Here is a 25,655-nt window from a genome sequence, read left to right as displayed (position 1 = left end):
TGAAAATCATTCACAGACCATTTTATAGATACGAATAGACATTTCCATTCAAAATCCGAGCCGACCTCAAGTTCTGGGAATTTTAAAATTAAAATATTCATGAATCACCAATTTCTTGGGGTTTTGCGGTATCAGAATGGTCAGAAAATAAGCTTTCTAAAAAGAAAATCACGGTCTTTTGTGGCGCAGTATAAGAATAATTGAAAATTCATTCAGCAGTGACATCTCCGAGCAACATAATGTGTCGAGACGCAGAAGTGAGTCGAAATCAGTCGTTAGGTTGTCGTCAGAGCAACGTCGTGTCTCGTTGTTGTCACGCCGACGTGGCGAATACGTTGTGTTCTTTGGGATTCATGCATAGCTGTCTTTTAGAGTTTGTTAAGATGAATTTGATCATTTGGAAGTATGTGATAAAAATTGGGATGCGCCTAGAGTTTCTGTTCGGTTTTAATCATTAGCAGCGGTTACAGTAACACGCTGTTATTCAAAAACACTAGGTATCTCAACACATCAAATTTTTCAATGGACATCATTGCTTAACAATTCCATTTACATTTATTTCATTCCAATTTCATGGTTCATAGACTCAAATTCTCTCAATGATCCTTTTTCCGAACAGTATTAATATTTTAATGAATCCTTAAGCAGATTTTGAGTTATGAAAGTTTCCTTCTTTCTCAGAATTCTTTAAAATGTAAGAAGGAATGAGGCACATTGTACATTTAGAAAATTGTGTTGTTTTCTAAATTATTCATTTAATTTCTAAATTCATCCCTACTTTTTGTTGTTCTGTAATTTTCTGTTTTTCGGTTTGCTGATGTGGGGCAAAAAAGAATAGATGAGAAAATATTCAGATGCACGTGATCAATTTGCTTCTATTATAGCTAGTGATAAATAATCTATAGTGTCTATAGGTCGAGTCTACTCTGGAAATGTTCAGTATTTAAATCTATTTTTCTTGGAAAATATTCTTCAGATTGATTTTGTATAGACGGAGAGTAAATTAATGATAAAAGATTATTGATAGCAATTTTGATGAAAAATGATTTTCAATTAGGATATTGAGAGTAAAGATGCTCTTATTTATAGACAACAAAAATACTTCAATTATTTCCATGTTCATAAACATAATTGTTGTTTGAATGAAGTTCTTCGTTATCGTAGTCAACAAGATTGAATGAGAAAAAATCCCTCCGGTGTAGCTTAGGGCAAACCTATTTTTAGTCAAGTCCTGATTTTTCATTCACTGAGTAATTCTCAATTCCTCCATAATGATAAATTCTATTCCTTTAAAACATCAAATGTGTCATGAACCTGTTTTCACATTGTTTGCTTAGCTTAAAATTGAACATTTTTAAAAATGTATTTTGAACTTTTTTTTATTGATTCTATATCTGATGATGTCAAGAAAAGAAGAAGTTCTCCTTCCATTGTAATTTTCTGATTATTCTATTTCTTATACATTTACTTATGTATACATGTAGCATGTAAGGCAGTGTTTCTTAACTTTTTTCTGGGTTTTGGCTGCATAAATTACATTTTTAAGAGTTTGCTTTAGTTTAAAATGCTGATGATGATTATAAATCTGTAAAGAATTTGTATTACCTTAATACGGACCGTTCCACATAGCTCAAGAATCCCTGCTTTTATTTCCATTCACGTTCGAAGCTTTTCAATTTTGATTAAATCGAAATGTTAAGGATTTCAATCTAAAATTAACTTTTTACAATCAACAAGTGTCTTTACATTCCCGATGAGCTTATAGGGGAATTATTTATCAATCATTTGACATCAATTGAAAATTAATAAGCAGAACTAGCAAAATTTACTTAAACATCATTCAATCAATAAGTAAATACTCTAATAAATGATTATATCCGTGCACATGTGTGTAAAGAAATTAAATTGATAAGATAAAAAAAAAAATAGCGACTGTATGTTTTAACATGAATGCTATCTTGGCAAGAAAGTAATAAAATAATCATTATATGGAGTGAATTTCGTAGACTTTTACTCCAACACAAATGCTGACTTTAGTCACAAAATTTCTTTTGAAGTCGTCATAAAAATATAACTATTGCAAAATAAATACAGAATTAGCTTTAAATCCGTTTAAATGCTGTCATATTTACTGTTGACGTTGACAATGAAAAGACTAAAATAAAAATACTTGCACTTGTTTTTGATGTGATTAAGGGAATGAAGGAATTAAGAGAAATTCCAATGGTGACAAACAGAAATAATAAAATGGTCCATGTTTTTTGGAAATACAGTGATGTAGCGGTGGCTTTGCGAAGACGCTATGTTGTTCGGAAATCGAGCAACTACGTGGTGTCGTTCGGGAATCGAGCGACTGTGTTGCGCTGTTCGGGAATCGAGCGACTGTGTTGCACTGTTCGGGAGTCGAGTGACTTCGCTGCAATGTTCGGGAATCGAGCGACTGTGTTGCACTGTTCGGGAGTCGAGTGACTTCGCTGCAATGTTCGAGAATCGAGCGACTATGTTGTTCTGTTCGGGAATCGAGCGACTACGTTGTTCTGTTCAAAAATCGCGCGACTACGTTGTTTCGTTCGGGAATCGAATGACTACGTTATGCTTCTCGGGCATAGAATCAAGGATTAATAAAGGTCTCTAAAAGTTAAGAAGAAACTCAGATTCAATTAAAAGTTAGCAACAAAATTTTATCTGACCGAATATCCATTATGTAACAAAATTGATTGAAAAGAGAATATGCAGCAGTATTTAGCGACAAAGGTTTGGAGAGATTTTTTAAATTTTTCCGAAGGTCAGATCCCTTTTCCCACCTTGACATTCCATTTCCTTTGATGATCTGTACCTTTTCTCACCTGGCTACATCCATTTACTGCACAAATTCCAAATATTTTTCAAAACACAAAAATAATCTTCGAAGTATTTGGCAGTTTATTCTCTAATTTAAAAACAGCCTATCAACTACATACCATTGATACTGAATGAATTCGATGAGAGGTATTTTTAATCATTCATTCATTAACATTCCCAACTTGATTTGATTGGTTTATTTTGCTTCAATCTATAAATGTGGGATGATTATTGAAAATGATCTGTGCCGAATTTTCCATCTCATTTAATGTTATTGTTAAGTTTTCATCAAGAAAATCCATTCTTAGATACTTGAGACGAGTGAACAATTATTTTGGGGCAGAACTTGGATGTTGTTTGTACATGTGCTACATATATCTGTGAGATAAGGCAAAGAGTCTCTTCAACGCCTGCCCTGACGATGTAAAACTTCCCAACAGTTCCTCAGGTTATTTAAGTACAGAAATAAAAAAAATTATTAAAGCTTTGGAAATTGAATGCACGAGCATCAATATTTTTTAATCCCGAGGCTTATAAAATTTTTCAATCTCGTGGCTCATTTTATTTACCTTAAAAAATTTTTTCCCTTCCTCGAATAATTTGCTTAATAGATTCATAATGCTGAAGTCATCAACATTGAATGAAGCCACTTCTGATAAAGGATTTTAAAAAAAAGAGAAAAGATTTTAATTTCCACTTGAAATTATTCACATTTTTCTATAAAAATAGATTTTTTATTATAATTTATTAAACTGTAAACAGAAGATAGGCCTTGACAACTTATCCGCGATGACTTTCGCGTTTACACGTTTCTCCAAAGTGATCGCTGGAAGAAGAACGAGAGCACGTTCAAATTAATATAACATTGAAAGTATAAAAAGTCAAGTTGTGAATTGTTTATTAGTGTTTATTAGCTCTTAAGTGACTTTTGACGCATTATTTTGGGACATTTGGGTGATTGATGTTCTTTGAGTCTGTTGAGATTACTAGTTAAACTGGGATTAAACTAGGTGTGGTTACGATAAGAATTGGACAAACGGCCACGACCAGAAATCTACACGAAAAATGGATGATTCACGCATTGCTGGATAGGATAATCTGACATAATTCCAAAAAATGTCCCGAACAGTACAACGTGTTATCGAGGGCACCACTAAGTGGTCATATTAACGGTAGTAGATCTGACTGTCAATTTCGACCCATTTTTACAGCAAAGATGCGGTTAACTAAAGTAAAATCCTTAAAAATTGATACAGATATCACCAATCAGCAAGCCATCACAATTATCCGCCAATCCTTAGGCTCAACACTCACTCAGTCTTTCACACTCTCAGCTACCCACAACGCCGACAAATTTCCGTGCTCTTCAAACTTCTCAAAGAACGGCACGAGTTAGCGAACAAAGTGAAAAAAGTAAGAAGCATCAATTTTATTTCATGAATCGCATGTCAAAAATCGAACTTCATTTTTCCTCGCAATAATTTTTCATGCATGCTTTACATTTGTTTCTATTGAAAAGAAAATATTTACGTGAAATAATCATTTATGCGTACACATGTAGATATATATCTACATTGATGAAAAATTATTATTTCTTATACCGATAAATTGCGAAAAAATTGAAAAATGAGAGAAATAGAAACTTTTAGTAATCTTCACGTAAAAACCTTTTCTGACATCCTTCACTTGACTCTTGATCCAATATGAATAAATTATGACTGTTAGCAATGGGGGAAAAATAGCTTATCTCATTACCTCGATTGCTATAATCAGCATAATATTTATGCATCATTTGATTTTAGCTCATCTCTTAGTCTTTGCTTCTTCCTTTACATTTTCATCCACTCAAAATATATAATTTCATGCTCTAATGATATTGATAAGATATAAAAAAAAAATCTCATTGTGAATACGATTATGATACATAATACAATAGCAAAATGTGAGTTCGTGCATTCAAAGTAATGTCAGATACGGAGAAAAATGATTGGCACTTATTGGTTTAAAAATAAAACTTATGACTCTCTTTTTTTTATTCTCGTGAACCGTTTATGGAAAAAAAAAAGGTAAAGAAGATTGAATGGAAATCGATGTAAGGGAAGAGAAAAAAAAAATGAAAATTCTCTAATAATGCCTGTCATCAATAATACATTTATGTACCGTATTAACCGTGACATTGTTCGTTTAATATTCGATTTAATTTATACACAATTGGGGGGTCATTTGGTAATGATGTCCCTTATAGCAAAAAAGCAGGAGTGACGATTTGGTTTGAGAGTCTAACAATCGCCCTATGCGAACCAGGTTCGATCCTAGGGAAGGTCTAGTTGAATTTTGGTTCTAATTGCGTCAACTTGATTAATTTGTCAAATACCCCTTAGAAAACTGAAGAATTTGGATAAAAAAGCTTATATATAATTAGAATACCTCCCTTTTGCTCCAGTTCGTAACGTCATAAAGAAAGAAACCCCAAAAAAAATATCTTTTAGTAAAGCTTCAAACTTGATCCACTGGGATATTTTTTCGGGAGTAGCTTTTTGCCTGAATTTGAATTTAATGTATTTTATTGATTTATTTGAGTACATTATTCAGCTTGGTGGCAATGAAATGTGAGATACAGGAGCACTTAATGTATTTATTTATGATTTGAGGTTCAAGTTATTTACCGTAAATATCCATCATCACGTTTCACAGCGACATGCTCTAAATTTAAAAAATATTTACGTAAAACAGTTCTAAAATTGACAAAATACTTCTTAGGGCATAAATGCATAAATATTTTCTTGTTTTCCTCTTAAGCTCTTCAGATTTTCCCTCAAGTGAGTTCCTTGCTGCTTTTTTTACTGCCTTAAATTTGATTCTTATTATAATTGATGATGTAAAGTGTAATCATTTGGAAATTCATCATCAACAAACAGCATGACTTTTCTTCAATTCTCCTTTTCAACGCTTAACGAAACCGATACGCTATGATGCCGTCCTACTCCTCCCATTTTTTTTTTTTAAATCCTCATCCTTCCGATTTTTATTTACTTGATTTTACTCTTCATGTTTAACATTGAACATAAAAATAAGTAAATTTTTTAGCTTGCTGCTTGTTTTGAGAGCTATTCTTTAACTTTTTTCTTTGTCAATGAATGGGAAAGAAGACTTAGAGAATTCGAAAGAAAAACAATGGAATTTTCAGTTTCTTTCTTGATTGATTTTTGTTTAAGGAAAATCAATAAATTGGTTGAAGAATTCAATTAATTTTATTGAAAAATAGGAAAAATTGCTTTTGTCTTGCTTCATTTCTTTCCGAAAACCTAAGATTTCCAATAATTTGTCTTATTTTACGCTCACAAAAATGTACGACAAGAATTACTAAAAAAAGCGACTTTTCAAAGTTCAACTGATTTGAATTTTGAAAAACCGTTAAAATTTGAATATTTTTCGTACGCTAAATGTCAATATCAATCGCAACAAATCTGATTAAATGCACTGATTCCATCACAAAATGCGTTCAATTCTTCACTATAAATAAATTTTCATATCAAGACTACTTATTTACTTTTCGTCAAGGTTACCTTTCCTTCCTTCCTTCCTTCCTCGCTAATGTAACATTTTCTGTATGATTTACTCAGCGATTCACTTGATAAATGATTGAACAATGCTATTATAATTAAATTGTGATTGCCATTTGTAATAATTTTTTATTGCTCGTCAATAACTTCTTGAAATTTATGAGAGAATTTTCTCGTCGCTTTCAACAAGAATCAAATCCAATTATGGCATGTTAAAGGAAAATTCCAATAAAAATCAAGTAAAGTTTTTGCTGAAAGGATTTTTATATTTTTTTTTTTTCTTCATGACAGATGGACATGCATTGTAAATATCCTAATTGTATGAATTTTTGTCTGAAAAACAAACCAATGAAAGGAAAATCATTCATATGACAAATATCTGCAGGTCACTGAATCTTCTGTCATAAATATTTCACATTTATACCATATGAAAAAATTCCTTAACAGAGCAGTAAAAGAAGGTTGAAAAGGGAAAGAAAAGAGAAAACAGTAAGGGAAGAAAATGTTTACTTCTTTATAATTTAATAAAGTTTCACGAGGATGAAAAAAAGGTTGACAACATTATTATTATTTGAAAATAAAGCATTGTTTTGGTATAAATTGTACATCATGAGGCAGTGTTGTTGGCTTTGAGATTTAGGGAAATTCTTAGAAGGTTCATTTTAAAGGACGTGAAATGATAAAAACAATTTTAAGAGGATTTTCAAATATAACGGTTTTTTGGAATTTAAATTTTAGTGAAGTTCAAAATTTAAACTTGAAAAACACGTGTTCGTATTTAATGAAAAAACATTAATTTACACTTTTAGAGACAATTTTTCGCTTCAAGATCCATTAATCCTCGCTCAACTCGATGGCACAGAACTAGTTCTTCAAATGAGACCTCTCAAAAATGAGCCAAATGCTGAAACTTGGCAGTTTAAGACAAACTCATAAAAGCAACTCTGATCATGACAAATTCCATAAGACATTTAAAGCAATAATCTTTGTGATGAAAATTCCCTCATAATTCATGACAGCATGGCAGGAGACAGTGTTTATGTCGTTCATTTGCATGAGAATGACGAAATAAATTAAAGGAAGAACGAGATTTTAATTAAATATTTCAATAATTTTGATACACGTATTCATCATTGAGTCTACATATCTCTTTTGAATGCTCCAGCTAATGATGTTTTTCATGAAAATTTTATGGAATGTAAGAAAGCTTAAAAGCATATACTTATATAAACACACATGCTTCGGTGAAAGAACGCTAATATGTATGTTGTATACAAAAAAAAAAAGGTTTGATTTGAATGAAATATACAAAAACATTCTTCTTTGATGTCTTCTTCCTTACACCTTTTATCTTTCGAGCATGAATATTCAAGACTGTCGTTCCGTTCATAAATTTCATGGAAAAAATATGAAGAAGCTTTTTCTTGCTTTGAAAAACTTGTTTTTGTCGTCGTCTATATTTTGATTGAGAAATTTTTTTCTTATACTTATTCAATGAATTTTATTTTGCATCATCATCAGGAGAATTTCCATAATTTTTGTTAAATTTAAATATTTTTTTATTTCTCCTTTTTTTAGTATCCTAAAGAGAGATTTAAGCTCTCTTGTAAATGAAAATTCTCAATAGCGCATTTTCTGTTTCATTTAATGACTTAACGATGTTTGCGGAAAATTTAATTATATCAAAACATATTTTTTTATATTAATTAAGTTAAAGAAAACATCTCGAAGCAAAATTGATTGAGACTTTTTGATGGTTTCATGAACAAAATTCATATGGTTTCTAATTTTAATGCTTATCAATATTATATGAATGTTTTACATTCATTCATATATAAATATTGAGAAAATTTCTTATGAATTTTGTTACAAATTAATTCATTTTCAATTCAATATGTGAAAAGCTTTGAATAAATTTGAATCTAATTGACTGTGAAAATATTTATAGATAGTAAATTTAACTGATAAAGTCGATTTTAACATAAGGCGAAATCGACTTGAATTCGCCCGGTTTCCTAAAATCCGATTTTCTGCCAGCACTTGTGAAGTATAACATTTCATACAAACTTCAATCGTTTCTTAGCGAACTCAATTGGGATTTGACTTCAAAAATGAAGAAATTCCCCTAAAATAAGTCAACTAACTCCCTCCTCTTGAATACACCCCAAAATCATTGTAAAAAGGAGTCGACATTTCGCAATCGCTTTTTGATTTTCCATCATCAAAAAATAAACAAAATGTAAATATTTTGAAATCTTTCAAGCACTTCCAATGTCCATGAAAAATTAATGATCCGAAGAATAATTTCTGCCATTCAGGTGTCAAAGGTATAAAGCAACAACTTGCACATTATTGAATGAAGCTTATAAATCACGTTCTTCGAAGCTCATAACAATAAAAGGATTTACAGTAGGACGCACAGACATAACTGGACAAATATTGAATCCGGAAATGTGTGCTTAAAAAAAGTATAAAATTTTTTAACAATAGGCAAAAAAGGCAATAGAACTGGAAACAATAAAAATGTTTCTATCAAAAAAAAGGATATGGAAAAAGAAAAAGGATTGTTTTTACTCCAACTCATGCTGATATTCATATTTCTTCTTTTTTTTTTGTGCTATCATATTATCTCAGCAATATGCCTCCAGTCATAAATTATATTCTTCATTCAAGTGATGTGATGATTCTCATGTGTTTTAAAATTCATTCATTCGTTCGTTCATTGAACGAGAAAATCAATTTGAAAAGAGTACAAATTGCAAACAATTACGCAAAAAAAAAGTTCTTCCTTTCATTGCTGCGAGAGAGAGCCTCTCACATGTTTAAATTTGCTCCATCAACATTCTCGGATGTGACGCTATTGTGAGTAATAAATATGCTTAATTTGCATATCAAATATGAAGTGTAGTGGTTTTGAGCAACATTATGCGGTTAGAAGCCCCTTTATGTATGTATGTAGTCCTTTACATCAGCATCATCATTAAATATTAAACAGGTCTACAAATACAGGATATGATTTTTTATATCACAACCGCACACATCTCTCTGTAAGCGTGACAGACGCGTATCTAGAAAGTTTGATTGGGAATGAATTATAAAATTGTATAGGGAACGTTCGGAAGTTACGTAATGGTTAGGATGGGGTCGTACATTGATTACGTAACGCTCTTTGAGGGAGGGGAGGGGGAGAATACGTAACGGAGGGGGGAGGAACATGCTACTGTTGCTACGGTGAAAGTGGGTCATTCTTACCATTACAGACCTTCCAAACGTTCCCTCTGCTCTGGTTTTAGCTATTTCGTAGAAGAAATTATTATTTTTATATGAATGCTGTAATTATGGCAAAAAAACATAACCTTGAATGTTTATTATAAAATAAATGAGTCTGGTGGGCTGTTGGGAATATTCATTCAGTAAATTTTTACTCGTGTACATTGACAAAAAAAAAAGGCACAAAATTTATTTTAATGTAAAATTGTTATTTGATACTCAATGGAAGTAATTTGAATGTCTTTCTTCAAGTATCATCCCTCTACGGTATACATATGTAGCAAATTTCTCAAAAATCCCATGCTGTAATTTTGCCTCTTTGGAAATTTTTACCCCATTCCACCCATTTTCACAGTCAATATGATGTGGAATTTAGAAGAGAGATTGTTGCTGTGTCAGAGATAGCAACATATACATACATATTAAATAAAAATGAAAATGCTTTTCTTCTGTCTATAAACTTTTAATTTATTTTAGAGCATGTGCGTGCTACACGAGCGTAGTCAGATATTTTTGGAAGGTTGATGAGCCTGCAGAAATGGGAAGGGGTATTGACTACCAAGCATCCCCTAGAATACGCCCCTGGCGTGTGATCATGAATATTAAAGTACTAATAAGCGTCTTGCTGTGGTTTGAGGGAAAGAAAAAGGCTTTAATTGTTGTTTCTTTTTCTAATTATTTAATCATTCGTGTCAGATTTTTCGAAGAATGAAGCCACAGGCATCAGTGTTTATGGATCAAATCTTCACGGTGAAAATTTAATCCCTAAATTTCAGCTCTGTAAAATATTCTCGTGTAAATATTTCTGCTTTTAATGCTTGCCGTATGTAATATACACTCGCATTTATGTCAAGAAAAATTTCAATTTTATTATTTTGTCCTTATCACTACGAGAGCATAAGATATACATAAGAAATTCTTTCATATGTTATACATACATGACAGTTTATATTCTCTTAAAATTGATACAAATTTGATGTCTTTTTTGAGTGTTTGAAATTCTTCTTTTATTGCTAATTAGAAATGATGTGTTCAAATTTGCTGAAACTTATTTGATATACTTAAGGAAATGTGAAAAGCATGTTCTGGTTTTCTAATGTAAAATGATATAATTTATTGAAATAAACAAGGACGGAAAATACTTGAAAAACTTTAGGAAAATTGAGGAATTTTGTGTTGAAAAATTCAACTTACATTCCTACCCCTGGTGACTATTATAATGGAATTGCTCCGGGCGTTTCATTGTGGAGTTACTCGTTCCGACTGTGATTCAAACTAAAACAGCACTCAATTCCCTTCTAAATTACCAGACATCATGCAGTTAAGAATGAACTTTTGAACAACTATTTTGTCAAAAAAAAACTTTAATTTTAATCCTGCTGTGAAATATCAGATGTTCTAATTTGCACATGAAAATTATTAAAATTTTAGGTTTTATAGTTCAAACACCAGCAAATACATTATCTAATTAATTAGCTTTCCAGCTAAATGTTCCATTTATGAAGTAATAACATTAATGTTATTATTACTCTACGTTTATTATTCTTTCATTATTTCATATTATTCATATTCAATTAAAAGCTCTTGCTCTAAATGGATATTTGGCTATAATTATGATATCACATAAAACATTAGACGCATTACTCAGCTGTATATTTTTATAACTCTAGATTAGATATGATTGAAAATATAACATATTGAAAAGTTTATTAATTTTGATGCCTGAATGGATGTTTTATATTGAAGCAGGACATTTTATTGGTTTTAAGCTTTCGTTGTCTATGCGCATGATGTATCTATGTTATATATCAGAGTATGCAGGACTTTGAGATTACCGACTTCAAAAGTCCAAAAAGGCGTCTGCACTATGGAATCTTGCCAACTCTGCTATATATACGAGAGACACAGTGCGACGAACCTCATTGCCTCTATCTGGGACAGAGCAACAGTCGCAACGACCATTTTTTGGTGTCTTAACAAACACGTAGTGTTGTTCGGCTAAATCTGTCGAATATGTAGGAAGACAGGAAATCTGAAACTGAGATTCCTACGAACCAAACATTGAGGAAATCGAAATTGAATTCGAAATAAAATATCTGCAATCTGTGATGGAAATCTTTCATTTCATGCAAAATAAAAAATATTTCTAATAATATAATACTAACAATCTCGTTAAAATATCCTTGCTTATCATGTTTCATAAATAATAAAATTTTCTATTTAAAGGCAATGTTGTTCTGAATGGTGAAAATATAATCTCATTTGTAGCAACGATGCAATAGATTGTCATCATAACATGTAACGACACCATGACAACACTTAATAATCACATAAATATTTGTATCAAAGTAAAGCTCTCGAAGCTATCTGACTTTATCTATTTAAACACTTGGGAAAGCATTCATTATGCGATTATTTTTAATTGAGAGATATGCGTCATATCCAGGGTCATAGTGAACAGAACAATTTAAATATTGTAATTAAATAACAATTTTATGGGATTTTTCCATCAATTGATTGAATTGACAGAGCTAAAAATATAAAATCATTCAATAGAAATTCGATATGAAGCACATAAATCACATTGATATCACCTTTTTATCATCCAGCGAAACCACAAGAAGCTATTGTCAAGTGATAATACCATTTTAAACAAGCTATGTATCCATAAAAACAAAACATGCTATCGGCATTCTATGCTTCAAATTCTCTTCTTTCACAACAAATGACACGGCACAGAAGTGATAAATTTTTTTCTCTCTCATTTTTGTTGTTGTTGTTTTTATCTTCTTTGGTTTTTTGCCAAAAGGTGAACGTTTGTTTATCAAAAAGTTGATCAAAAGGATGTAAAGTAACAATTTTTCTTTATAGAGGATCCAACAAATTTTTTTACGATTTATTGATTTTTTTGTTGCTGCTACAAGCATTTCTTGGGAAGGAAGTACACGACAAGTATTAAACAAAGAAGCCACGATATATTTGACGAAGAATGAAAATTCACTGCATTTAAAGCATGAATAAAGTGTACTTAAATATTCAGCATATTTCGTTTGGATGAAAATATCTCGTTCTTCTAACGTTTGGTATGTTGAAACAATGTTGAATTTTATGTAGCGCTTTGGTGAATATTTGATTGAGTTTGTCTACTTTAGGTAGAGCTTTCAACTTTCAACTTTGTCTCTAAATAAATACCGATGTATGAAAAGGTTGTTCAACTACTTGACACCTGTAATCTCAGTATTCAGACACTACAAAGTGCAATAATGTTAGGATTAAGGTTGAGTTTGTTATTATAGAGCAGATTTAGTACGTTAGAGCTAATGGGAATCCATATGAATCATAACTGTGGGAATGTTGATAGACAGAACTGAGATTATCGAGTTATGTCTAGAGAAGAATGAAACGAGAGTCTAAATTTGGACGAAACCTAGATTTTCAAATTAATCATCTATTAAGGACCTTTGTATATCGAATAGGGCTTAGAAGTTGTATACAAGCACTTGAATTTACATGCAAGCATTCCATACAAGTAGTAGAATTTACATGAAATTCTAGCACTTTTATACAATACTTGCAAACAGTATGCTCATACTTGAAAACATTATGTCCATACCGCACACAATTTCCAACCTGGTATCGGATATACTACGAAAATATTCTCTAACCCACACTCATGACAGATTTCAATGTCCTCTTCTCATTCTTCAATCTATTCCGAATTCATTGCTTAAGGCTGCATATCTTAAGCTAGTTCTTAGAAAATTTCAATTCTAGCAATTCACAAGACTCAAATTCCAAAAACATCTCAGAGCAAGGAAAGAAATGCGCACTATTTAAAGCCGGTAAAATTCCCTTCCTTTCTAAGGTATTTGAACCGTATTTTTGCCTTCGAGATAAAAAATGGAAGGTCGGTTTGTTGTTATTACAAATATTACTTTCAACATATTTTTTTAATAATCTATTGTGCTAGGTATGAAAGAAGAATTATTTAACAGAAAATTTTGTGTAAAGACTTTTTTTCATCTTGTTTATTGCGAATATAATCAACATAAAAGTTTCATTAAAGTCTATGACAATATTTATTATTTCTGAATTATAATATAAAGGATACAATATGATATAACTTGATATCGTTCACTAGATATTAAAAGTTCTCATCTTTTGTGTATACTTGTTGGATATTATATAATTTTTTTTGCTGACTTGTCTTCATATACTTTATGATATGATTATCATTCTTAATGTAAGTAAGCTTATAACGAGATTTATAAGCTTTTTATTATTCCGAATATTTGAAAAACATGAGCTTTTTGATGCTTCAGTAAATATATTGAGGATTAAAAAGTTTTCATGGCAACAAATTTCTTTCCCACAATAAAATGACTGAAATGACTGACTTAGTAATGAAGTACTGCAAAATATATGTCACGATTATTTGCATATTAAATGAACTTGTATTTTGACTATGTTTTGTAGTTTGATAATCAGGTTCTGTGTAAAGAGTAATTGAATTTATAATTTTTGATGAATCTCTCGAGAGATTTGTTAATGTTTGAGGTTAACAAATAATTTATGATGCGGTTATAAATAATGAAGCTATGAAATTTTGTTATTTGATTCATTTTATGAGTTTTGGATATATTTTTACGGATTCTTTGCCCTTGTTTTTGTATAAAAATTTAAATTTTGTTTTCTTTATTCAGTCTTCACAAAAGTTGCTTTTAAAATTCTGAACTGAATAATTAAAAAATTTGAAAGTCCATAAACTTTTTTGCTCAATTCCCTCAGGCACAAAGCCTTGCTTTGACAGGCGTTCGAAAATTTTTACAAGGTCACAATTAAACCCATATAAAAATTCTATGTTTTTTTATTTTTTGTGGTTTTCTTCGCATCCTCATCCTCTTAGTAATATTACTTTTTGGGGTTATGTACATGACCAAATGTTATATATATTTTATTACTTTTTACCATTAACTTGTACAGCACATATTATATGAAAGTTAACATGTACGAAAAAAGTATTTTTTGGCAGGGTTGGAGAATGAAAGTCTCTAAGGGATAAGATATTTACTTACATCGCTGGGTGTACAGATCAACTGAGAGCAATGGTCGCTCTTAGATGGCATTTGAAACTGGCTCTATCTCTGACAACAATCTGTCAATTACCAATTCAAGCTGCTTAATGAAAAATCATTTAATATGAATTATTTAAGGAGCTAGAGCTTTCTGCGAATTAATCGCGTAGTTCTGAGAACAGCGTGAACATCCAGATCCTTCAACAATTAAGTAGGGATAGGATTCAAGTCTGTGGAATGGGAGGAAAATTGTAAAGAGCAAATTAGAAACGCGTGACAAATTTCGTACGCTTTTAAATGAATTAAATGGAACTGGAAAAGCCATTAAAAGTCTGTTATATAGTGTTAATGACAGCTTTCATTAAATATATTTTTCATTGTTTTCTCAAGACCCATAACTCCAAACCAGACCTAAAAACATTTTGATTATAAAAAGCTTGACTTTATGGCAGAGGATTTGTGTCCTTCGTGAGTCTGAATTGAAATCCTCACAAAAAAATTGTCATCTGTTGATAATCATAATTTATGAAACTTCAAAAAATATCAACAGATGGTATGCTGTAAAGTCTTTACATTTCCAATAATTTTCATCTTGATATTCCTAACATCTTTGACACTGTCAATTCAATATTCGTAACCGATGTTATCTGAAATGATTGTCACCTGCTGCTTTTTCTCGAGTATAAATGATCATGTCACTTACAGTCATTCAATTTTTACTCTCCAACCACAATTTCAAGATGCACAACTTTTCAATTACACTTAAAGTTTATGAATATATGTCGTACTTAACATGTTCTATGAATACTCATCAAATTTTATGTTCTATTTTATTTACAGATCTGCTTATGATACAATCACAAAAACAAAAGTTGCCATCAAAAAAATATCACCATTTGAGCACCAGACATACTGTCAGAGAACGTTGAGAGAAATTAAAATTTTGACAAGGTTTAAGCATGAAAATGTAAGTACAATAATTTTTATTATGCCATCAATTTCTTTTGATGTCAAAAGAATATTTATCGTACTGCAATGTATTTTAATAATTTAATACATCTATGCTAATAAAAATATTCCCTCCCATGACCCTTTTCCTTAAAGTATAATGATGTATTGATAATAGCTAGCAGACGAAGCATTACTATATGCTATAAAAAATGAATCAACAGGTTTTAAAGGAGCTGTATATGAAAAATTATTAACCAGTAACAGGGGAATTAAATATGGATGAAATGTGAGGATTGATGTTATGAAAAAGGTGGAAATATGATAATTTGTGGCCAAAAAAGTTACAACAAAGAAATTGAACAGCAAAAAAGGCAAAGTCCTTTGTTGTGCCGTAAAAATGTACAACACACGAAACTTTTTTACTTACATAAGCTTCATCCACTGGCGTTTTAGTCTCAATTCCCAAAAGAATTTCCTCATTTTTATGTGTGCTTTATTTCCATTTTCAATTCTCTTTGTTTTCATTTCATTTCACTGCTTTTTCTTTTTTTATTCACTGTTCCTTTATACATGCGTACAAATAACAGATGTCTATCGCACAACATGTGATGTATCAATTCAAAAAGGAGCATGTTGTTTTGTGGATAAGGAAAAGGAAAGAAATTATTGAAAAGTTTTTTAATCATTTGATGTGTATCCATGATATAAGCACTCATCCGAAAGTCAATTTTCTTTATTCCATTATCCATATATGTTATGTGACTCGAATGTTCTATTAAAGTTATACGAGGGTGAGGCCCTTGCAGCTATATCTGGAGAAATAAAGACTAATGCATTTCTGTTTAACTTAGATTCGCCATTATTTCGAGTATTTTATTGAAATTATTTTTAGCCTTTAATGAACACAGTTACTTAATTTATGACTTTTGAGGGTTGGGTGATGGTCGAAAATCAACATGTTTTTAATGTTTTCGTGAATTTAAGTTTTTATGAACTTATTTTATAGTAAAGCTTCCTTTTTTGATCATCCATTATCATAAAATGATATTACAAGACATGTTAATCCAAAGAATGCTGAATCAGAACAAGATATCCATAAAAATTAAGCTTTAAACACGTTTTTTGATAAATTTTCTTAACATTCAACTTTAATTAGATCATAAATTAAGGATTGCATTCTTAGAAGTTAACTTCATTCTAAACTGAACCTTAACGAATTCAACAAGGTTATTACAATAATATAGAGGAAATAAAATCTCAATAGCCGTGAGGTTAAGTACAGAAAGCGCATTGCAAGAAATTGTCATGATTTATTCATATCGACACAAAAGTATGGAAAAAATGCTTTTTGAGAATTTGAAGTTCAAAAGGTATAAATAATTTAAAGAAATTCCTTGAAGTTAAGAAAATTTTGTTTAAAGTCTCATAAAATGAAAGTTTTAGTAGCGTCATTAATGCTGCATAAAGTTAGTGCTTAGTGAGAAATTATAAAAAGTTTTATGATCTTCTCCTTTATTAATCGGGTCGGATGTTGATACAGATTTATACTGTTTTCTGCAGAGCTCGAAGTTGAATTGGTTTTCGGATGGAAAAGTCGGTCGACTCGACTTCGAGGGTTGGTTTTCTGTCATCCTTATGAATTTTGATTACAAGATCGCCTGGGAAATTATATTGCGATTCTAATCTTTAATCTCCTTAAAAAAATCAAGGATACGCTTTAGCTTCAAAATTTCCACCGAATATCCCAACATTAAAGCGAGAAATGTAAACAACAAAGTACAATTTTCGCGAAGAAAATTTAGCTTTTTTCCATTCTTCTTCCTGTACACATACGATGCATGCATACATTCAGATACCTTTTGGCATTATAGGTGATTTAATTTTCAGGATCATACAAAAAATAATAAAAAAGCGTTTAAAAGCGAAACTGAATGTGGATATAAAGGGAGAATGGTAAAATAATGCCGTTAGGGATCAAAAGGTTTCAACAAAAAAAAATGAAAATTTGTTGCTTTACATTTCGACTTGCAAATTCACATCCTCATTTTATCTTAAATGTACTGAACATTAAGTTTATGAGAAAATGAGTGAGAAAGAGAGAGAAAAAAATTAATTAAAGTTGAAAGAGGCGATGCTATGAATGTGCTCTTGTGTAAATGGGGAATTCTAAAATTCAAATGGGAGATATAAATAGTTGAAGCAATATTGCGTCTCCATACTTTATGTATCTCTAGTCTTATTGTCATTGCGCTATGTTTTAATATAGGTCAAAATGGATTTTACTCAACATCCATACATGCATAAATGGAATTCCGTTTTTTAATTTCAATAAAATTGTTTAACATGTCGACGATGCTGTATAACAACTATTAAAAATTTACAAAATTTATCGTTGCCTATAGCTTCAATTAAATTGCAATTAATGAACATAATGGTGTTGAGCGTATAATTGTGGTTATAAAATGATTTTAAAAATCAACATGTGGATTTATGTTTACGATAGAAATTAAATACAACTTTTTACCCACCTACGACATCATCGCTATTAGCTTTAAACAATTTACATTAAACAATTTCTCCATTATTGAAAGCTTTTATGCTTTAAACATGGTTTTAATGTGGCATTTTCATATTTATTTACCAATATCCTTCGAAACAGTTGTTATGTACCTTATTCCCTCGACTCGAGTAACAAACAGGATTCTTGTTTTTGTCAATATACAAAATAAAATAAGAACTTGATTAACATTTTCATCAATATTAATCCTGACCGTCAGGGTATTAGAAATTTATGAGAGAACTTCCGAGTGATATTCAAACTTCCGGTGAACAGGATTTTTTGAAATATGTCTTCACGATGCTGTCACTTCTTAAGTTATCTTAAATACGGAAACTGAAGGCGATGTCCTCTCAAACACATTGTGCTGTTCGGGACTGCTTTATAAATTTTCTGATCCAAGGTTATGTTCATGTTGAAATTTATGTAAATTCAAAAAAAATCAGAAGAATTATTAATGATTCATTTACTTTAAACAAGTAAACGACCCTAAAGGGACGAGGCAGCTTTTCAACTTTTTAAGGGTGATCTGGCCCCAAAGTCCACCCTGCTCCCCCTTTGGTTTCGCCTCTGAAATGAAGTCTAATAAAATCTGTGCAATTATTGTCGGAAAAATTTAAAATTTATTGTAAGGATGCAAACAATTTCTGTATGAATAAAAGTCCTGGTTAAGCGTTGTCTGGGTGATCATTGTCTGGATTATTTATGTGTCTATTGCTACCCAGTTATCTGGGATAGCAATTTGTATCGCCCATATTTCTATTGAATTTTCTAATCAATGCGATTTAAATTCCTTTAAATTTCAAATTCAAACCGATTTTTAAAAATCATAAACATGAATTTTGAAGAATTTTGTATGAAAAAGTCAAGTTGTCTGGATTTTTTGACGAATTCAGACTCTCTTGTAAGCCTTAATTTTTAAATATTATCAGTCGGTATAAGTCTTATGGAAATTCAAAAGAATTCTGAGAATTTTTCATCTCAATTTACCTTTAAAAAAATTTGAAGTAAAACTCATGAATTTTCCCATAAAATGTAAATAATCCGACACATAAACATTTCATAAGATAGATTATCCCTAAATATTGCGAATATTATGAAAGATGAATAAAATTTATTTGATTTTGCGAATATATTTGACTTTCACATTTCAATCTCTTCATGGTTCTAAAAAAAATGAAAATGTTGAAATTGACGCAAAAGTGAAGAAAAAAAAACTTTTTAAAAAAACCTCGTTTTTCGCGTGGACTAAAAAGTAAAAAATAAATTTTATTTTGTATTGTAGAGAAATTGGTTTGAAAGTTAAGACGACAGATGAATTACAAACAAGCACCTTGATCTTATCGTATAGTTCTACAACTTAAAACGAGGGCGCTTGTTAACAGAACTTTATCAAAGCTTTGCGCCCTCGTTTTAAGTTGTAGAACTATACGATAAGATCAAGGTGCTTGTTTATAATTCATCTGTCGTCTCAACTTTCAAACCAATTTCTCTACAATACAAAATAAAATTTATTTTTTACTTTTTAGTCCACGCGAAAAACGAGGTTTTTTTAAAAAGTTTTTTTTTATAAAGTATTTTATTTTCAACTTTTTAGTCAAATGATTATTTAATTTAATATTTTGGTATAAGTTTGAAGAACTAAGCTAGACCGATAGGCCAAGCTTCGCTTGGCATAAGTTTGAAGAACTAAGCTAGGCCGATAGGCCAAGCTTCGCTTGGTATAAGTTTGAAGAACTAAGCTAGGCCGATAGGCCAAGCTTCGCTTGGCATAAGTTTGAAGAACTAAGCTAGGCCGATAGGCCAAGCTTCGCTTGGCATAAGTTTGAAGAACTAAGCTAGACCGATAGGCCAAGCTTCGCTTGGCATAAGTTTGAAGAACTAAGCTAGACCGATAGGCCAAGCTTCGCTTGGCATAAGTTTGAAGAACTAAGCTAGACCGATAGGCCAAGCTTCGCTTGGCATAAGTTTGAAGAACTAAGCTAGACCGATAGGCCAAGCTTCGCTTGGCATAAGTTTGAAGAACTAAGCTAGACCGATAGGCCAAGCTTCGCTTGGCATAAGTTTGAAGAACTAAGCTAGACCGATAGGCCAAGCTTCGCTTGGCATAAGTTTGAAGAACTAAGCTAGACCGATAGGCCAAGCATCGCTTGGCCAAAGTTTGAAGAACTAAGCTAAACCGATATGCCAGACAGAATCCTATACAGAATCAAAACATTGAATTTTATGAATAAAGAACACAAAATTATCCAAAAAAATGAAAACGCCAAAAAAAAAATATTGCTTATGCCTAGGCTTGAACTCATGACCTCATGTTTATTGTGACCTGCACTCTAACCATTACGCCACCACGACATATTATATATGCTTGACAAATGGCAATTCATAATATTAATAACAAAATCGATTTATTTGATTTTATTATTATAATTATTATTATTATTATCAACACATTTATATATTAGCTTTAAATTAGCTAATAATAACTTCTGATAATTAGGAATAGTTTTTTCTACAATTTTTAAAAAGTAAAATTTTGTGTGAAAATGCGTGATGAAAAATATTAAATTCCAAGAAATTATTGGAAAATAGCTTAGAAAAGTGTGAAAATGGATAATTTCATTTTTAAACATTATAAACTATCAAAAAAGTACAAAAAAGAATCAAAAAAGTACGACAAAAAAAGTTGGAAAATTTGAGACTTGAACTCATGACCGGCTTGGAATTTTTGAAAAATAATCGTATTAAGGGCTACGTAAAAATTACGTACGTAATACGTAAGCGTATTTTAAAAATTAATTAATTATAGCATAACTAAGCTATATTGTGACTAACTAATGCTTGAATATTGCATTGTCATCGAGAATACACATGCATGAAAAATTTCAGCTCGATTGGAGCAGTAGAAGTGGTCGAAAAATCGATCGCAAGATTTGATCAAGACAGACAGAAAGACAAGAAAGCAAGTTAAGAAAAACGAGGTAAAAAGAAAAGTTATTAAAAATTTAATATCAATGCAGCCAGAGCAGATGAAAACCGGATATACAGAAATGAAAAGTAGAAAAAAAATCTCATTCATTCAACTGCTTTTATGTTTCTATATACCTAAATGCATCTTTTCTACATTCATATATGATTTATGTATTATATGTTTCATCATACGCAGCATATTCTAAAGAGGAAAAAAGTTGTTGAAAGGATTTTTAAAGGTGAACAACATTAAAGTGCTGAAAATAAATTTTCTGGGTAAAAAGTTCCCACATAGATGAAATGGAATATAATATCAATAGAAATTCTAAAGCGTTTTACTTTTTTATTTAAAAATTAAAATAGAATTGAGTGGAAACGCATTTTTCCTTCCTTTATTCTCATTTTGCCAGAGCTGTTAGATAAGCGCTTTTAGAAAGGGTAGATCGGTGTCTGGCTGAATCATGATAGCTTTTGCCTTAGCCTAAGGAATGTCTACGTATAGTCATGCTAAGGCAGGGGCGTGTTGAGGGGGGTTTGGTTGTCAAACCCAAATGCCTAGCTATTGGCACTGCTTAATTCTTTGATATCAAATCGATACTTTACAACTAAGGATTCCTTAGATTGAGACCAAGCCTTCCCAGTCACGGGAGAGCAAGAATTCCCTTGTAGTCCCAGTTACAACCCTGCATCTCACCATAGAAATCCCGAGGATGTAGAAAAAGAATTGAATTTCATTTAATTTTAAATTCATGAAGAAGATTTTCCCTTCTTTTTATCATGTCTTCAGTTCCATGTTCCATGTCCATTTATTGTACATTCGAAGAAAATAAAATATTCGCCTGACCAATTTTGTCTTATTTGTTGCTCATAGAATTTTAAAGAGGGTAACATAGTGATGAAGATGAATGAATAAAAGAGAAAAGTCTTAAGATTTCGTTCAAAGAATGAAAATTTCTAATTTTCTTCATTACGTAAAAATCAAAGAAGAAAGTTTTTTTGATGTTAAACAATTGAAATGATTCCGTTCTAAATTATGAAATTTCCTTTACTTTAGCTTCGTCAAGCGTCAACGAAAGAAGAATAAAAAAAAAAATTCAATTATACACAACTAATTAAATCACGCTTGAGAATGGATGCTTTACGAAGCATTTAAAACCTCGGAAGGTTTTGTATGATGATTGAAAGCCTTGTGTACTAAGGATACAATTTTAAGCGCAGTTACTGGGGCGCATTTTGAATTATTAATTTGTCTCACCTTGAATACTTGATGTTTTAGTCCCTAAATTGGGGTTTAAACGAATTTTTGAATAAAAAATTGCAATTTTTTTCCAATTAACAAGCTACAAAAAATTCAGTGTCCAATCATCTCCTCAAAGCAAATTCCAACTTGCACATCGGTAAACTTTCACATAGAGTCAACAGTGCACCTCAATTTTCAATCTAAAAAAGTTCAATAATAAAAAAAAAAGTTCTGTTCATTGCGCTCTATCGACATCACATAAAATTGACAGTTCGGTCAATTGTCTAAAACAAACATTTGCTTTCGATAGCACAAAAAAAGTGCTGAAAATTGAATAAAAGGAAAAAAAAAAGTTGGCCGAAATAAGATTTATATTTTTCTTCTTCATTTTGTTGCTAAGCTTTGTTATTGATTCTTAAATAATTCCAAGGAGATCTTTGGTCATTCAAAAAATGAGGTTTATGAATTTTTAAAATGTTCCTAGTCCGGCTGAGGACCGTTCGCTTATTAACCCGAAGGGCACAAGTAAGTTAGTCAATCCAAAATTCGGCACGCAAGAGGCTGGCGTGACTCTACCAAGGAGTCGGATTAAAACCAAATTCAACACTAAGTCAGAATCAAACCAGCCTGGAACCGACCAATCTGTGCTATTCGTATACTTAATAAGTGAACGATTCCCTGCCATGGAATACATGGATACATGGAATTAAATGAAATTTCATACAACATCATATTTCTTTAACACAATAAGTAATCAGAGCTAGTCCTCCATTTATGAGGTATATCTTCGAGCTCTAACAGAAGCGACTCCTAAGAGCAATACTATGGATCGCTGCATGAAATGCCTTAAACCACATGTAGTGTGCAATTTCAGTCATGCCTTACCACCAAGGTATGCCGTGATACAAAAAGCTATGCCTTAAAATCCCATCAACTCCACAAGCTATAGACATCATTACTAAACCATCCCACAGACGACAGAAAAACTGATTAAAAAGTTTTTTTCCTTTCTGACTCTCCATGAAAATTTAGAATTGACGGATGAATGAGCTAAATGGGTTGAATGTGATACGAAACAAATAATGATTTTTTTTTGGCGTAGAATGAGATGGGAGGATTGCGGTGCAGAAATCAAGAAGCAAATTTATCACAACGTGATGAAAAATTGGATTTTATACCAACGAAATGAAACGATTTGGTGACATGGCAATTTTTTATTTCAAGCGATTAAGTACATAGCTATTCCCACAGTTTTATTTTTTTCGTCTAATGCATTGATACCAAAGTTCACTTTAACATTATCGTCATCATAGAAGAAGAATTTCAGTAAAATTTCAGTTGAGTTGAATGAAAAGAATGAATAAATGTATGAATGGATGTATGAAGACCTTCGAGATTTATGTGCTACAGAAAGCTTTCAATTACACTAGATTAACTTATTTCGAGATGTGTTGTGTAAGAGTTTGTATTACAGTATAGAGGATATTCTTGTCTAAGAACTCTTTAATTATAAGAATATGATCCCTGTAAATGGAACTGATGGATTATTTGTGTGTCAAAAGTACTCCTATTCCTACTTTAAGTATCTTATTTTTTTATGTAAGAAATGTCCATCTTCTGGGCATGAATAGATTATAAAGATGTGTTTTATTAGTTCAGAAATGGTAAAATGAATTTACTCAACTGAATTTCCTGTTTTGTACTTCTTGATCTATGAAAGGTGAGGAGATGGCAAGCAATTTAATGTCTCAAAAGGAAGTGTACCTAAAAATGTTTTCAACCCTCCTAATTTTTGTGAATTTGTAATAAACAAAATTAAATATAAATAATTCTTAAGCAGGTATTTTACGTTTATAATGAAATGTCACCTCTTGTTGACGATAGCTACAGCTTAATTTCTTATTCTTGACCCTAAATGCACTGACTTGTTGATTTGATGTCGCGTGCTTCACGAGCTTTAACACATACCTGTAGAACATCATTATATACTTTTAAGGTCCAACAATTGCAAGCAAGTATTGCATACAAGTGCTTGAACCTACATGTTTTGACGCATCCTTTTATGCATTTGCTGAACCTTATATACTGCTAAATACTTGTTAATACTCCAAACCTTCCCTTTTTGCCAACCAAAAGGACTTATAAGCCCCAGTCATAGAACGCCATAGCGCTGTTTCTAAGAAACGTCAACTTCGCTGTGAGAAGATAAAAATTACTCCGAAATATTGAACTTAAATAAGAAAAGTATGAGATGGGTTGTCAGTTGTAGATGATTTTTAATAACTTATCAATTCCCACGCCCATTTCTAAAAAATCTCATTTAAAAAGATTGTTTTTTTTTCACGGCACACCATTGAGGAAATCGTAGCAAAAAAGCTTTTCGTGAAATTAAGGTTCATAATCGAAGATTCATGAGAATTTAAAAGTTTTCGGCAATTATTATTTAAAGTTTGAGCATTTAATGCTTTAAAAGTTTGATAATTGTGGTGAATGGGAAAAGTGGAATCTTGGGGTGTCGAGTCTTATATATGGGGAATCTGCCAGGACGATATTAAGGCTTCTTGGTCGAATGATTAAGAAACAGACCAAATATCTATTGTGAGTACGTAGGTTCGATTCCCATCTAAGACTGATCTCTCAATCATTATTCAGAGTGTTGTCGACACGACAAAGATTCTTACAGTGATCCACGACCATTACCAATAATGATGGCACTTAAAATTTAATCTAGAATCAAACAATTCTCAAATATTTACCAGAAATTATGCGCATAAAGAATCCTCATTCATGATGACATTTAAAGCTTGTTAAATCATTGAATTTTTTTCATATCTAAAAACACGCTTCGGCTGAGTCGAAAAAAAAGTGAAATTTAATACTGATAAGCTTCATTAATGGGTGATGTATAAAGGAGGTACGATAATGTAATGGTGCTGATGATTTTGCAGAGAACTAAGAGTCCCTAATGACTACAAATATATAATGTCGGGTGTAATTCAATATGACTTTATAGATAATATTCCACAAGTGTGGCATTGAGAAATGGGAGAGGATGAGTAGTCAGGCAGGAAAGAAGAAAAGTGACTTTTAAAAAATGAGAATAAAAAAAGTTTTTAATGATGATGAAAAAATTCTTTTTTCTTTTCATCCGCAAATTAGTGCAGAAGTCGATTCCGAGATAAAAGCTA

The 25,655-nt window shown here is 31.3% G+C and overlaps 1 protein-coding gene across 2 annotated transcripts in view; it reads left to right on the top strand.

Moving 5' to 3' along the window:
* Positions 1-25,655, top strand: part of rl (Mitogen-activated protein kinase rl) — a 38,208-nt gene that overhangs the window by 2,390 nt on the left and 10,163 nt on the right. For both annotated transcript variants that reach the window (XM_070649254.1, XM_070649255.1), the window contains exon 3: positions 15,590-15,716. In XM_070649254.1, the coding sequence (XP_070505355.1) occupies positions 15,590-15,716 (127 nt within the window). The remainder of the gene's footprint in view (positions 1-15,589; positions 15,717-25,655) is intronic.

Source organism: Chironomus tepperi, unplaced genomic scaffold (genome assembly GCF_022539635.2).
Source record: "Chironomus tepperi strain 1889 unplaced genomic scaffold, CSIRO-AGI_Ctep_v1 contig_422, whole genome shotgun sequence".
NCBI classification, from domain to species: Eukaryota; Metazoa; Arthropoda; class Insecta; order Diptera; family Chironomidae; genus Chironomus; species Chironomus tepperi.
The sequence above is the reverse complement of the archived record's forward strand: the minus strand, read 5'-3'. Positions and strand labels throughout refer to the sequence as shown.